Source organism: Manacus vitellinus, unplaced genomic scaffold (genome assembly GCF_001715985.3).
Source record: "Manacus vitellinus isolate BGI_N305 unplaced genomic scaffold, ASM171598v3 scaffold_4_pilon, whole genome shotgun sequence".
NCBI classification, from domain to species: domain Eukaryota; kingdom Metazoa; phylum Chordata; class Aves; order Passeriformes; family Pipridae; genus Manacus; species Manacus vitellinus.
Window position 1 is genome coordinate 18,694,635 of NW_021940604.1, and position 16,752 is coordinate 18,711,386.

At 37.7% G+C, this 16,752-nt stretch overlaps 1 protein-coding gene across 1 annotated transcript in view; it reads left to right on the forward strand.

Annotated features, from left to right (window-relative positions):
* GOPC (golgi associated PDZ and coiled-coil motif containing) overlaps positions 1-7,928 on the forward strand; it is a 32,307-nt gene extending 24,379 nt beyond the window's left edge. The window contains exons 5-10 of the mRNA XM_008928401.3: positions 465-640; positions 918-1,083; positions 2,325-2,420; positions 3,177-3,341; positions 4,014-4,194; positions 4,707-7,928. Coding sequence (XP_008926649.3) covers positions 465-640; positions 918-1,083; positions 2,325-2,420; positions 3,177-3,341; positions 4,014-4,194; positions 4,707-4,825 — 903 coding nt within the window. The 3' untranslated portion in view covers positions 4,826-7,928. The remainder of the gene's footprint in view (positions 1-464; positions 641-917; positions 1,084-2,324; positions 2,421-3,176; positions 3,342-4,013; positions 4,195-4,706) is intronic.
* The last annotated feature ends 8,824 nt before the right edge of the window (positions 7,929-16,752 follow it).

The following is a 16,752-nucleotide window of genomic DNA, read 5'->3' on the forward strand; positions in this document are numbered from 1 at the left end:
CTGACTGGACATTTCTCAGTTGTTTGCATGAAAACAGTTGTCATTTTAAGGACACATGGCGTTATTAAACGTTTCCTTGATGTAATAATCATCATTATCATCATCATCAAATAGTTAAAGAATGTGGTCAAATTGAAATATGAAGCGGCTTTATAGATACCCTTTAATTTTAAAAATAGTATTCTTTACCTTTGAATCTTCCATTTGCAAGACAGTAAAAAGTAAGGATGATATTTAGTCTACTTAAATTTTGCCAGTTTTTTATAGGATAGTATGCAAACCACTAGCTGTAGTGCCAGTCCATGCTTTTTTTTTTTTTTATTGCATGCGTGTCTTGTACGCAGGAGAATAATTTCAGTTTGTGTGTGCAGAAACAGTAAGTGCTCTTTCATTATTAACTTGGATAAAGGCTTTTCAACATATTTTTCCTTTTTTTTTTTTTTTCTCTTTTTGCTGTTGTAAAGGAGAGAGAACTTGAAGCTAACAAGAAAGAAAAAGTGAAAGAAGCTCAGCTGGAAGCTGAGGTGAAGTTGCTGAGGAAGGAGAATGAAGCCCTTCGTAGACACATAGCGGTGCTTCAGGCTGAGGTTTATGGAGCAAGACTAGCAGCCAAGTATTTAGATAAGGAACTAGCTGGAAGGTATGTGAAGTCAATCTGTGTTCCTTAGCATGAGATGTTCTTTGGTGCTGTTTTCTTCCTTTGCATCCCCAGAGACAGGTTCAAAGTTAAGACTAAGTAAGAAAAGTCTCATATTTCCAGTTAATTGAACAAAAGGTAGAAATAAAATCCCCACAGTTCTTGCAGTAGTTGCTGCGTGACTATGTGCTGTAGCCACGTGAAGTGTATGAGTCGTACAATGCGTTGATTTTTTGGTTGTAATACAGCATCTTGTTTTACTCTCTTTGTCACTCTGTAGGGTCCAGCAGATTCAGTTACTGGGCCGAGATATGAAAGGACCTGCTCATGACAAGCTGTGGAATCAACTTGAAGCAGAAATACACCTTCACCGTCACAAAACTGTTATTAGAGCGTGTCGAGGTCGGAATGATCTGAAACGACCAATGCAAGCACCACCAGGTCATGTAAGTTGAAAAGATAAGCCATTCCTCCAGGATTTCCACCATTTGTGGGAAACAGACACAAGTTACTTCATCTTTGTGATTGTTTTCACTTTAATATTGTGTTCTTTCAAATGTCACTTGTAAATGCATAATTCTTCTGTATGCTGAGGGACAGTTCCATGCTGAATAACGTGTCCCTATAGATGACAGGAAAGATGATACAATTCCTTTGACTTACCTGGGAACACCCAGTCTTTCTGAAAACTGAGCCTCTGCTATGTGTGTTTATAAATATAAATTTAACAACATAATTTTGTAACCTGGGTTTCGAAATGTGGAGCTAACTTACTTACAAAAAACAAGAATAACATTTTTAGGATTAGATTAAACTGAAGTAAATTTAAATTTTTTTTTTTAAAGACCACATAAATTGACACTGTAAAATAATTTGTTGGTTTGTTTTGTTTTTTTCCTCATAAAGGTACTTTTTAAAACTAAACCTTTAAACAGCGTTTCACTGTGGGTATCTTAGAACTCACCCAATGTGGCACATGTCCTGTTAATCACCCCAGTGTTCAGTGCATAAACCCAAACGTTTTCAGGAAAGTGCTTTACTTTGATCTGTTCTGAATACCTTAGTTGGTCAGGTGGGTCTTACTTCTTATGTTCCTGACTGCATAGAAATTATTGGCGGACAAATATGTGTGTGATTTTAAGAGTGTGCATAATGCTGTCAGTGACTTAACAAAAGCAAAAACCAATACTTTGATTTATTTAGTCTGGCATTTAGTTTTGTGTTCAATGGCTTTTGGTTTGGTTTATTTTTATTACAATAAAAATAAACTTGAGCAAGCAACCTCTTCATTGGCACTGTATTACCTCTTCTGTCATTTGGTTAGTTATAAGTTGAGTTTACATCATGTAACATTTTAGCAGTGATCGGCATTTCTTCATGTAGTCCCTTTATATTTTTAGTATGTGGGTGATTTCCTTCTTTTGAAGTTAAGTTCTGTGTTGTGCATCATTCAGCACTAAAATAATTTAAATAATTACTCTCATCAGGGGTGCATGATGGAGAATCTTTTCTGATTTCATACTGTTTCTGTAACGGGGCACTGTAAGTTGTCCTGCCTGGAGCTAACCTAAAACTCTGTTGCTCATCCAGTGCCTGTATATAATTTAAAAAACCCAAAATGCTGAAACGCATCAGTTTTTGGTTCACGCATTCGTGTTTGTGCTATGTTTGTTTTTTATCAAACTAGGATCCTGATGCCTTAAAGAAGAGTCAAGGTGTTGGTCCAATCAGAAAAGTTTTGCTAGTTAAAGAAGACCATGAAGGCTTAGGAATTTCAATCACAGTAAATATTTGCGTTTATTTTCTATGACACCGAAGTCCTACTTCTGTAAAATATGTGGATCAGTAAATGTATTGTTAGAACATATGAAAAAAACATACCAAAATCCATAGCTATGGTCATAGAACTTGAAGACACATTTTGATAGATTAGAAAATAGATAATTGCTACTTTATGTCAAACTTATTATTTTGAGGTTTAAGGTATAAACACTTGCCAGTGGTGAATTTCAGGTGTAGTAAGTGTGTAGAAGAGCAGAGGCAATCTGAGACCTGACTACCAGACCTTAGCTGTTGTGATTATAACTTTTTTTTTTCTAAGTATCTGTACTGGCATGTCATACCTAAAAAAAGCTGTATAAACTTTTTGCAACAAATTTTAAAAATTTTGACTGTTATACTTGTATTCTAAATATGAATACTGTTTCTTACAAGTCAATATGGTGCCTGATAGGCTTTTTTAAATGAAGTTTTCAGCTTTTCATCAGCTTGTATATGAGTATATAGTGTTATTATTATTCAAAATTGCCTCCTTTGACTCTTTGAGTACATATTTGAAATATTCCATTCTGTTGTGGGGAGAAGAATTAAAGGAAGCATTGCATGTGTTCTTCTTAAAGATTCTTTTTGTCTGAAGAATGATTTCTAATTTTCTAAAACAGAAATTGAAATAAGCACTTTAGGAGCAATTACCTACATGTTGATTTTATGTTAAAGGGCATCTCAGTTTATTAAAATATACTTTTTTTTTCTTAAATAGGGTGGGAAGGAGCATGGTGTTCCAATACTGATCTCCGAAATCCATCCTGGGCAACCTGCTGATCGATGTGGAGGACTGCATGTTGGTGATGCTATTCTGGCAGTAAATGGAGTTAATCTAAGAGATGCCAAACATAAAGAAGCTGTAACTATTCTTTCCCAACAGGTCAGTTGGGACCTGTTATCCATAGGCACGTTTAGGTGCTTCTTGTGTTCTGCCTGTTGAATTACTTTGAATTTTTATGTTTACTGTTAAGCACAGTGTAACGCTAAGCTGCAGTGATTGCTGAGGCTGTGTCACCTTACATTTAATTCTCTTATGTCTTGCAATTTAAGGAGGAAAAATGCTGGGCCAGTACTGGTTCAGTTAAGCGCATGTATTGGCTAATTCAGTTAGGCTGATGGAAATCAGTTTGTCACATTGCCCCACAGAAATAATTCTTTAGTGACATACACTTCAGTCTTTTATGACTGAACAGCTCCAGCCAAACAGTGTTTCTTTGTGGTCTAGAATCTTCTTCCTGCCTCTTTCAGACAGTTAACAGGTCTGTTTAATTTAGCAGACGGCTTCCTCATTAGAAGTCACTGTTTGAAATATATTAGAATATATCTAAGAAATTCAGATAATTTTGTAAAAAAAAAATACAGCTTAGCTATAGAGCTGTACTATTTTAGTCAGTAAAAGCTTAATTCAGATATGTGTCCAAAATACTCAACACAATTGCAAATGTGTTTACAATAGTAAAATGTATTTGTTGTAGTAACCTAGCTCATCTTGGTAATCCTATTAGGTAGCTGTGCAGTAGTAAGTAAATTTGTAATTTTCATTGCATTTCAGAGAGGTGAAATTGAATTTGAAGTAGTGTATGTTGCTCCAGAAGTTGATTCAGATGATGAAAATGTGGAATATGAGGATGAGAGTGGACACCGTTATCGTTTATACCTTGATGAATTGGAGGAAGGTGCAAATTCAAGTTCTAATAGGAAAGATGCAAATGTGGATGTCAAACCTTCACAAGGTAAACCTTCTAAAACATGTTACATGCAGTTTAATTCTCAATATGCAAACCAATTTAGGGAAAACACTGGTTTTATATTCATTGTGAAATTAATCTACTGTTAATTCAATTAACCTACTCATAGACCATCAGCTCTTCTGGTTGGTCCCTCACTCTTTGGCCTAGTTTACTTAGATACACCTGAATTAACTGAATTAATTTATGGATTTTTTTCATGGTCATTTTTTTCCAAAGGTTGAAATTCAAACTTATTCCTATCTTTTCCTGCCTCTGGTCTGGGAGTAGTTAATGCCCAGTAACACGTAATGTTGTTGGCTTCATCAGATACAATTGTTAAGTTAGAGAGGTAAAGAAACAGTTCCCGTTTTCCTGACATACTACGTTCTGCTAAAAAACTGTTAGCTTTGAGTAGTCATTTAAGCACACTTTCTAGTTTCTGAAATAAGGATCACTGATTTGTCCTTCCCAATATTGCTTCACTTCCTTAAATAAACTTCCTTTTTATCTTGCAGTGTTTGATAAGAAGCCAAGTATTGATGGACATGAGAATGGAGACCTGGGGAATTCAGTTGAAGGTTCATTAGAAGACACTGCACCCAAATTAGCCCATTCTGCTGAGTCTTTATCCTAAAAACAATCAATCAAACAAAAAAATCAACTGGACAAATCCCATCTTTGGGAGCAATTGATAATCAATATTGACTGCTTAAAGTTGCATATACTAGAGTAGGTTGTAAAAGGATGATTAAATGTCAAGAGAACTGTATTACTGTTGCCTGGAAAAAAGGCGGTTACCTCAGGGCTTCATTGTGAGCAATTCTAAATGTGGAAAACTGTCTTTTGCGTGACACACAGTAGTTACCTAACACATGGCATGTGAAATGGATTTCTTTTAATAATAAAAGAGTAATCCACCAAAGTGTGGGATTTCTAAAATTAATAACCTCAATACACTCCACTTTTAGTCTCATTGATGTCCCTAAGGAAGTAGAATAGTATGTGACCAGCTTCATTTTGACCCTTTGATGTTTTAAAGGGACAACTGATGTTAAGTTTGGTGCTTAAACCGTAGAAGGATGAGGGGGGCAGATCAGAACTTTTATTTGAGCGCAAAGACTATCAAAACCCAAATAGGCAGTGGGTTACTTGCTAATCATGATCTTTCAGCCCATGATAATTTTATGAGTGAGAGTTTTGGAATTGTTGTTTTAATTTAAATGCACCACCATATTACAGGGTTCTAAAGGTGAAATTAGTTTAAAAATTACTCACAATTATGTGGGCCCTTTGGTATTTTTTTTTTCTGAGCATCGTCAATGTAGTGTTTGGTTTTGAATGGATATGGTTACTGCTAATGGAGTTGGTCATTATTAGCTTTACCTTATGAAATGCTCAGTGCTTTTGATGGGTACTGAACATATTAATTCCACATTAAAATAATCCTTAAAGAAGTGGAAGTTGAGTGCACAGTACTTTACAGAAGGTGCTCAGAATGATACTGTGTCTGGCCCTATCCGTGTCCTATTAACTTAAAATTGTCTTACTGTTGAAACAAAATGTTACTGCCTTTGTGAGAGCAGCATATCTTAAAATTGTTTTTGATTGGTGTACATCTAAAGGCCCATGACAGGGCTGCAGACAGCAATGTTGAGGACAGTGTCTTGACCAGTTTCTCATACTCCATTTGTAGATCTGTTGGTGAAGTGCAGAACACTCCACAAACAAGCTCTACATTGTCATCGCACTTATTATTTCAGCATGCAGTGCTGTGTTTCCTGCCCATTTCTCTGCGGGCTGTTGAACTGTAATGTGAAAAGATTTTGTACATTGAAAGAGGAACTAACGTGAAAAGACATCTTTGCAAGTGTTACTGTGTAGGATGTACATACGTAAGAAAAAAACTCAAAGGCCTTTAGAGTAACATCAACTAATCTTATGTTCTAAATTGTGATGTAGAACACAGTTACTTTGTCTCTCCTAGGAGCACTATATATATATATATGTTTATAGAAAAAGCCTAAAAATGTATATACTTTATTAAAAGATTTTGCTATTTATAAATCCCTTAACTTCGCTATTTACACGATAGTTTTGTGTGTGTATACGTGCGTGCATCAATTCCACTTGCTCAGTGGAATAACATTATTTGGTTCATTTTTTATAATAGTCTTTGTCATACAGCATACTGTTGAAGGTTTTTAAAATAGTCAAGGCTGTACAGTTTTCACTGAACAGAAACTAGTATTTAAAAATAAAGTTGTGTGAAGAAGAAACAGGTCCCCAGGCATGTTTCTTTTTCTGAAGCTTCAAAAACTTGAGGACATGTTGGCTGTGTGTTAGCAGATGAATCCACTGCCAGAACTTTGCATTCAAATTTGTGTTTTTCCCACAGCTACTCAAGCAGAGTGCATTCTGAAACTGTATGTAGCCTGGAACACTCAATGTCCTCTGTCAGGAGGGATAGTTCAAAGCTAAGTAGTGGTCATTTTGTCCTTGAAAATCATGGCTTTATGGAATCTTGCTGCAATTCTTAAAAATTAGGCTTGTCCAACCAGTTGTGTAACTTTTTAAAAAGGCAGTAAGTTTGCCTGTACGGTTTCTCTTTATTTGAGGGAAAAGTGAAATTTTTAATTTATTTGTTCTTCCTTACTTCTTGGCACACCTGTTTTCTGTTTAATGCGTTTGATCAGTTTTAGCCTGAAGTGGGGGAATGTTTCTAGAGTTATTTTCCTAACATTTCTTGTCCACCAGTTTTACATGATGTTGTATTCTCTACTTCATCTGCTAGACCCTTTTCTCTGCTCCTACCTTGTCTGTTTTTGACTATATATGAGAACTAAAGGAACACGACTAGGAGTAGATGAATCAGGTAGCAATAAATTATCATCAGATTTCCTTCCCGACAGTTTTTATAATTTTGTTTAGAAAGTCTTGAATGGGAGGATTTTGCTCAGACACTACAGTCTGTGTCCATGTACTCTGTACTTCCTATCAGCTGATTTAACATGCTGGTTTATTTGTAATCATACTGAGATGCTTAGAGATTAATATTTAAACTGAGAAAAGTTTTGCAAGTTGAGATTTCCAGATTCAGTAGACAAATATGTGTTCTTCCCTTTGTCAGTAACTGGAAGACTCAGTCCTGCTGATTCCCAGGAGTTGAATAAGTTAGTTAGACTTGGAAGAATTCCTGAGGGAAGTCAGTGTTCAGACGTCATTTTTATTTTTTAAAGTGTAAAATGGTTTACTTGTGTGTGCATATATATTTTTACTTAAAAAAATAAAATAATATTCTAAAGATAATTTTGCAATTCTTTTTTTTAGTAGATAATTCCTTGCCTATTAAAATTTTCAGTGAGACAATTGTGTTCTAAGCTAAAGGTGGACAGTGTTGGCATCTGGGACCATTGTTAATTAAAAGCATGTAAGATAAGGAAAATGCTTTATGGCAATAAATTTAAGTCTGATCAAAGGCTGTATGTAGTATTTCCTTTGTACAAGTGTGTTCTTGGCAGTGAAGATGGTTTGTATCTGTCTCACTATATTTTAATCCACAGTTATATCAGACAAAATTAAGGTATTTATTGTATTTGTCCAAACTTAATTACATCATGGGTTACTCTCATTTCTCTAGCAGATACAACATTTTGCAAAAAATGTATACATCTCGTTGAGCTGAATATAATACATTTTTATTAGCCTGCAAATAAATATACTCTTCTGCATTGCAGTGATTTCTGCACCTAATTCAGACTTGTATTTAATTTTCTTCTTTTTTTATATATAAAAAACACCCAACTTTGTATGTGATATTTTTCTGTTAAACATGTAGTTCTCACCTGACCTAAAAACTAATATGGGGCAAACCAAAACTGCGTAATTTTGACTCTACTCCAGTCTTGGCCAGCAAAGGTTAATAGCAAATTACATTTTTTGAAAGATAGTTATAGGATATGTTTATAATTTCATTGAGATACATTTTCTACCGAATGTTCTTCAGTTAAAAAAAAAAAAAAAAGAAATATTTGCAGTGTCTGGCTGTATAATAATACCATAAGTATTCTGAAGCCCTTGACTAAGAGCTACAAAGACCCAAACCTGTCAACCAATTAAGTCATTTGGGTAAAATTGTGGATACTGCCTTTTTTGTTTCTCATGCATTATGAATAATAAGTGTATTCTGAGTTTTCCACTAAAGTTACGAAACACGTTTAAGTTACAATTTTTAGTCCTGATATTAAGGTCTTGTTGTTCAGATTAAGTGTCTGTTTTGTATTCTAAATTGCATTTTAAAAGAAATAATCTCTCACCTACACTTGAGTGATCATCTTGCCCTAAAACATCAAGTTCATCTGAATGAACAGAGAGCTCCAATGAAAGGTAGTGGTCTGGTAGCTGTGGTTAGTAGTATAATTATGGTAGTACTTAAGGACTTACTGAGAGTGTATAAGTAGAGAATAGAAAACTGTGAGTGTAGGAACTGTCTCAATAGACAAGGCTGAGTCATTTTGGATGAAAAGATGTATAATGGACAATTGGTGAGGGATAGAACTGTAAGTATTTTTTAGCTCTAAAATTTTTAGAAGGGTTTGGATATGGGTGACTTCAGCAGATGGAAGGAAGAGGGAAAGCAGAGAAATCTTGCCTGAGTTGTCATAAAACAAGGAGAGGAATAGAGGCAGCTATGAATGAAGATGAAAATGGAAAGAGGAGAAAGAAAATTACTTTTTTATGTCACCTGGAGTCAAGGAAGATCATTCAAAATTTCTTTGTATCCCAGTGCCCTACTGAAAGACTGCAGAGGCTGCTCACTAGTCCTCTGCATTTTTCTTCCAGGAATCCACATGTGACAGAAGAGAAGAGAAACACATGCTGACTTAGGGTGCGTGTGGGAAGTCTGTTTTGGTTAAAACTTCAGCTCAGTGACCTGAGAAGAAAATTGGCTAAAATATTTCAAGCTTGCTTTACAAGCTTGAAATTACGTTACAGCAATTGAAAAATATTACAAGCTTGTCCAGTGTGTCTTTTCCACCACAATGTGATTTCTAATTCTTTAGAAGTTTCACAGTTGGAAGGGAACCTAGGAGTCGAGAAGTGGAAAATGTGATGACTTTGAAAGATAAATACTCAACTTCTTTGGATTTGCTTTTCTCAACGAGACAGCTGTTGCTTCTTATGCTTCGGAGCAGTCTTGCCTTAGCTGGGTTTGCCTGATGTACCCCTGCTTCAGACATACTTTGATATCTGCTCCTCATGCCTGCTTCTGTGCAGGACAATGCTTCTAAGCCAGATGGTTGAAAAAGGGCAAGTGATATTTTTCAAGGGTTTTCACTTCTTAGGTGAAAAATTGAAGTCACTTGCATAAATTTTCCACACTCTATAAAAAAGTGTTTAATTATTTGGTATCTCTTTGTCAGCCTTCAACTTTGTGTGCTGAGACTTGTGCTTCCCAGCTCTACCTAGGTAAGTGTTGGAGCTGCTGATGTTTTGAAGGCTCTGCCAGGAGTATGCTCTTCCAGTCCCCCGTGAGAGGTATGTTAGAAGTCCATCTATTGATCCCTAAAAAAGATTGCAGGAAAACCAGTTAAAGTTGTGCTGCTTTTCTTTCTTTGTGACTTTCTACAGGAGATAGTAATCACAATTCCATCATTGAGTTTTTGGCACTCTATTTCTTCAGATTTCCTTTTTGAAGTGCAAAAGCACTGCAGCCTGAGCCATCTCCCCAGCTTCCCCTCCATCAGTTGTGAGGCCATCGGCACTCTGCTGCCTGGTTTTCAATAGCTGGGTCTCAATCAGAAGGTTAGGAAAATGTAAAAACAAGTAAAGTGAAAGAACAGGCAGTCACAGACATGTTTTGATTGCCTGTAGTGCTGGAAGTCAGGGGTGCTTGGGAGACAGCTGGTAACTTTTCTGTTAAAACTGCAAGTCTTCAAATATATCTGTAAATGTCTGTAAATCCTGTTGATTAAGTCTTCATTTACCTATTAACTGTCTAAATATTTGCACAGATACTACTACTGTCAAATGAAATAAACCAGATTGGCATGAAAATATTTTTTCTAATGTTATTTTATTTGCTGTTGTCCAAGTGTTTACGTCTGTTATCAATTTCTTTAGGGGAATTGGAAGCATTAACAATCATGCTGCAGAACTGGGCTCGAATGTGTTCCCTTCAAATAAGAAATGTGGTGTCTGTGTTCACTCTCTGCTGGAACAACCTGTAGAGAGTTTGCTGCTATTGACTCTTCTTCAGCTAAAGGTAGGGGAAGAAGGTTACTGTAGGTTGCCTATGCTGTTCCTCTTATGTCCACAAATGCACCAGTTCCTCTTGTTTTGATTTATAATTTGCATGGTTATCCATGGTTTTGTGAGAAGGGATTCCCAATGGCTGCTACAATATAAACTCTGCAATGGGAACATACCTCAGCTGCTGAGGGTGACAGCTCTGGGCTTGGAATTGAGGAACTGACATTTTATATACAATAAATGGGGATTTCTGTGTAGCTGTCGAGTGCTACTGCACACATTCCCCTTTATTTGATCTTCCTTTTTGGTGAGTGTGTCAGTTTAGGTGTTCTAATTTGTGACAGACATGGGGTGTTATAAAACAATTCAGGAAGCCAGCAGGATTTTTTTTTTTGAGATCTGTTGTGCTTATTCAAGTGTTATTTTAAATCCAGGTCACGTATTACTAACTTTTATTTTGAAATGAAAAACATGGCAACTCTATGTATTATGACCCCTACATCTCAGTAAGTTAATGAGGTTGTCTTGAGTGGCCTGGTTAAATAGGCAAGTGCACTTCGGGCTGTCTCAGTTTTATGCTATTTCCACCCCCAAACTTGTACATTACTTAGTAATTGCAATTTGTGACCGGAATCCTCATTTTTAGTGCCAAGTATTTGCATTTGTATGTAGTGCCAAGAGGGGGCAGCAGCTTCCTTCAAATCTTCAGCATTAAGGTGCCTTTGAGAAAGAGAACCTACTGTTTTGTGGGTTGGTTGTTGGGTTTTTTTGTGAGGAGTTTTTTTGAATTTAAAAAATAGAATACTTTATTCATTAGAACTATTTCTAGTAGCATGTAATCTTAAAATTACGAACATCCAGTCTAGTTGACATCCCGTAGCAAGTACTTAGCAGGGGACACATCTTACAGTTAAAAATTGTCCTCTATATATCAGTGTAGCATATGTACAAGCACATATAAACACAGACATAAATAATTTCATATAGCTCTGGATTCATGACTTTTTAAAAAACACAAATATCTCCATCAATTACTTTAAAAAATGAGTGCTCTGCTCTCTTATAATCTCACACCCAAGCACTGAAGTTTTTAATCTTTGTTTATGGTTGGGTTAAGGCTTTCCAAATGAAGGGACCAAATGCACTGATGAAACATGAAGTGAGGTATCAGGTAGATATTAAACACTCCTGCCTGCACTTTGCCAGTGCCCTTCAATCATGATATGGAACCAGCATTGTCACATTCCTGGAATCTTTGCTAGGACAGAGGCTGCCCATGGTCATGTCAAACTGTGGTGAGGAGAAGTGGGAAAAAAAGGACATGATTATATTTTGCTCTAGTCTAATTTCAGGCAGAAGCCTCTTGATTGGAAAAAGAGGAAGGTCGCTTCACATTGACCCACCATCATCTTTTCTCTACTGCTGTTGGTTTCCAGTCACCACCAAATGATAGTGCAATCTCCAGACCTTGTTTGTTGTCATTAACCAGGTGATCAGTAGATCTGTCAACAAAATGTTCTGAGACATATTTATGTCCTCAATGCTGGTCCTTGTACAGTATTGTGATCATACTATAAAAGTGGGAGAGGATGGAGCATGACTTCATATGTTAAAAAGTTGCCTATATAAATTAAATATTTACCTTAAAGGAGTATCATTTATGAACACCATTGCCTGGCCTTTGTAAGATAGTAGAAAAGTTATTGCAGCATTGTTATCAAAACCACGTCTCACTTTGTGTTGTGGGGTATCAAAAAAGACTTGTGCTGCCTTTTGTGATGAGATGCTGAAAGTGCTTGGATAACTGTGGAAGAGAAGCTGCATGAGCCATCCATGACCTTTCTACATCCACATATGACACTGGCATTTCCATATAACAGGCATGCTTTAACCAGGTCACCTTATTCAAATTTTATAAAACTGTCTGTCAGAACAGATGGTGTCACTTAAGGATAAAAAGCTTAGCCATAGATGTGAAGAAAAGCTGCCTCTTCAAGTGAGGTCTGCTAGCTTGTCTTAGTTTTTATCACCCCTGCCTTCTCTCCCTGCCCAACTAAGGACTTTTCACAGGTTCATGACTGGTGTTTTCAGAGGCCTTTACGTTTTTGGATCGACTTGATTTGTTGCTACAGCTCTGCACAGGTGGCAGATTATCTATCTCAGTTCACCCATCTGTGAAACGGTGTTTTCCTAGGCCAGAGAAATTAAGATGCACAAAACAAGTTTGTAAAGACTGAAGTTTCTAGTATATGCTAAAGGGGTTAAATGGTTCAGACCAGGGGCTGGGTGGTGGGTGATGGAACTTACTGTCTTTTCTCCCTTCTTTTATGGCAAGCATCACCATCTTCTCTGCTATCAGCCACTCCTCATGGAGGATGACTTCTGATAAACTTCCTGTTGTGGGTCAGGCACCAACCATTGCTGTATGTTTCTGTATTGTTTGTATTAAATTGCTCTTTGTGTTTCTTTTAAGCCTAGAATTTTGTCATTATTTTTTTGTCTGCCTTCTAGTAGGCAACATACATGTGTTTTAAAGTCTGTTATTGTCTGTTGTCATGTAATCCGGCTGAGAGAATGTTACAGGTTTTGAATAATTTGTTAAGTTTGTAAGTTTTCTCACTCTTTTGGGTAGCTCAGACTTAATAGGAGGAGATACTGTTCCTCTTTGGGTTAGCCAATAATGCAGATAATCAATGCATTAAAGGAGATTTTCCAGTAAAGTCTGTTAAAAATTTTGTGCCTAGTCAGAATTATAGGTTCTTGAGGTCAGTTCAGAGTGGTTATTAAGGGCACAAATGCCTTAGTAACATTACTATGTTGTATTTGTTGAGTTATATTTTTTCTATGCTGAAAAATGTTATATTTTAACTTGATAAAGTTGTCTCTTTCCTGAATTTCTCATTTTTATACTTGTGGCTGTACTAAAATAAATGGGATGATAATCTCTTGGATGTCACATGGCAGCACGGTAGCTGTGTTGTGACTGTCTGAGTAAGTAATGAATTAACTTGGCCCAGGACAAGAGGTTATTGAATAACCTTTGCCTACTTGTAGGTGGCAAATGATTTTAGGACTTACAGCCATTTAATGTGAGGCGAAGCCAAAACAAATTGGTGAAGTTTTAATGAAAAAGTCTCCAGATTCTCATGTCTAGACTATACAAAGAGATAGCAGAGAAAGTTGGATGTGAGGCATCCTCCTTGTGGATAACATGAGTTTTCTCCAAGTTCGAATGTCTTCCCTCTTGTCTTCATCTAGTTTAGAAACACTTTATCTGACTCCTTCTTGCATGTCCTTTATGAACTGTAGGACTGTACTGGGGGGAGGAGGGGGAATTGAAAAAAAAAGGAAGCCCTCAGGAGAGGTTTCTATTTTAAGTTTGAAAGTGATTGTGCAGAAATGGCACCTTCCTATTAAATATGTTCCGTGAAATGTATTCTGTCTTCAGTAGTTCATAGGAATTGCAACATTGTTAGTCCTGTTAACCCCACAGAGCTATGGCACTGTGATTTTCAGTGTAAGTATCAACACTGGTGAGTTTCAAATGAAATGGTAAATACTGTTTTCACATTGTACTAATTGCAGTGGAGGTTCTCCAACAAGCTTGCATCATAGCTGACACTGGAAAGAAAAGGGCAGTATAGAATTTTTATTATGGAAAGTAATAAGGAAAGAAATGCAACAACATAACCTTGTTATCCCTTAGGTCTGGCTTGATTACAGACACCCACTCACTGAGCAAAGCTAACCTGGTTTTGGAGAGAGGGTGAACAGAAAAGTACAGATGGATTTATATAAGGTTACTTTTCAGTGGACATCCAATCCCACAGGACTGCTGTGAGACCACTGACTCCTTTTTTAGAATTCTCTTCATTTTTTCGCTTTTTATTTTAACAATAGTGATCCACCAAATAGGTAATCACAGTTAGGCATCTGCTCCTCTAATGGGACCTACAGCCTGACATTCCCATCCTGTGTAGGAAGTATTTTGGGTCCACTAAAATCTGCCCACGGAGTGAAGAACTGCCAGTTCTCTGGCAGGCAGTGGGAAAAACCTGAAGAAAATCTGTATTAAAAACTCAATCTTCCCAAGTTTTAGCCATGCCAATTATGCAGACCAGCTATGGGATTCACAAGCTGCTTCTAATGGTTGTAATCCAACCTCATGGGTTTTTTTAAGTAAGGAGGCAGGGATGTGTCATTTACACACAGGTGCTCGAGACACTGCTGTGACTGCTGACATTTTGACTCGGTGCTTACAATACTATCAGATGCAGGGGGTGCAGATTGTCCTTGGTGCTTTTCCTGCCTTCCCCCTTCTATGCAGACTGCTGTAGTCAGTGCTGAGCTGGTTGAACCTGTCCTGTGTCTGGAGAGGGAGGTGAGGCCAAGTTTTTGATCCAGAGAAAGACCATAAATGAGAGCAGGTGATACTATACGTGAGCGAGTAGGGCATCACCTGAGCCAGGATATCCTAGTTCCAATCTACAAGGGCTACTTTTATTCTATTGCCTGTTGGATGTAAAGATTCTGTTAGGTATTAAGGTAGGGTTTAATATCTGATGTTTAGCAACTAAAAGAAACAGAGAAATACTCTTCAGAATTACACTTGAAATGCTTTTATATCAAGCATTAGAAAGATACTTGATAGAAGAAATAAGAATTTGTGATCTATTTCCCAGTCAGACGTGCAAGCAAAGAACATTTGTGTTTTTCCTGTGGTATTTTCAGAATCTTTGTTGTAGTTGTTTTTTGTAGGTTTTTTGTTTGTGTTTTAAGTATGAGGCACCAGCTGGAAACATGCTAAGCTGTTGGTTTTTTATTTCAGTTGTAGGTAGTGTACACCATCTTTTACACTTTCTTACCTCAAGAGGTACCTTCTTCAGTTCCTTTGGTCAGACTTGTGCAGTTACAGTGCTGCCCCTGTTCCTGGCAAAGTCAGAGACTTGCTGTCAACTGCAATGGGGCAGGCAGGCCCTTAGTGCCATGAGCAGTTAATATTTAACCTTCTTGTGGACTCTGGCTTGGTTTTAGTGCTCCAGCCCACTGGGAGTGCCTGCTCAGGAAAGAAGTTCGGTACCAAAATGCTATTCAAAGCCTCCATTGACTAGAGGGTCAAACTCAGCTCTCCCACAATCTCTAGAGCTGTTGGTGAGAGATCCAAAGCTAAAGCAGCCCTTTTGAGCATGAAAATGTCCCAAAATGATGCATTCTCTAACCTTCACTGTGAAACAAAGTTTTTTAAATCTGTGGCGTTTTATAAGGGTGCCTTGCATCAGGGTTTGATAGAACAGGTTGATGTAGACAAGCTGGAGTTCGATGTATCAGTAAGAGGCCATTCAGAGGACGAACATGGGGATGAGCACTAGCACTGGTAAGATTCAGGCATTCCCCTTTCCTTCCTACAGTAGGATTTTGTATCTCTACCACTGTCAGGATAGAAGAGGCTACATGGGCAGGAAGTTCCCTTGCATGTCTGCTGCTAGGGTCACTAAAAGTTTCCCAGGCCAAGGTGGAGAAGCTGAGGCTTTTTAGATTAGCCACCCTCAGCAGTCACTCTGTCCCTGTTGGCACCAAGCCATTCTGAAGGGAGGCTGGAGATGTCTGGGGATCTATTTTAAACCATCTTTGCGGGGTTTTTTGGATGGCAGGGAGGTGGGGGGAATGAAGGGAAGGTGCAAATTGAGACCCAACTTTTCATTAGGCTAAACCAGCTGTGTTAAGATGTGTTTGAATGACAGCAGAAATGGGCATATGCTGCCAAGAACCCTTTGACACTTGTAGCATGCTGCAGATGCACCAAGCATGTGGCAGAAGCATATGAAAAGTTCCTTAGAATACAAGTAGTGTCATCTGCTGCCTAGTCCCTTGCATTGCTGTGTTATTTAGCTGCCTCGCTAGGTGGGGAGTAGGTCTGATTACTGACTTGTTTGTCAAGTGAGGCTAATTAGTTGCGTGGGTGGAGGATTGGTTTCAGGCTCATCAGGAGGGCATCTTCATCCTTTCCCCAATTATATGCATCCAGCAGCGGGGTTGGGCATAGACGTTATTTTGTGGCTTCTTCTATAGAGCTTATGGACAGAAAAGCTGGGCTAAATGGGGCACTGAGAGAATCTTTTTTTAGCCAGTCACACTGGGACCGTGAATTGCGGCAGCACAACTGGCACTTTTGCAGGGCGTGAAGAACTCTTCTTTCTCACCCTGCAGCATATGTGACGGGAGTGGGTGTGCAGCGATGATCAAGTCACTGAGTTAAGTGGCAGGCCCTGAGTTAAGTGGCAGGCCCGTGTGACTGATTTACAAATACCAGTG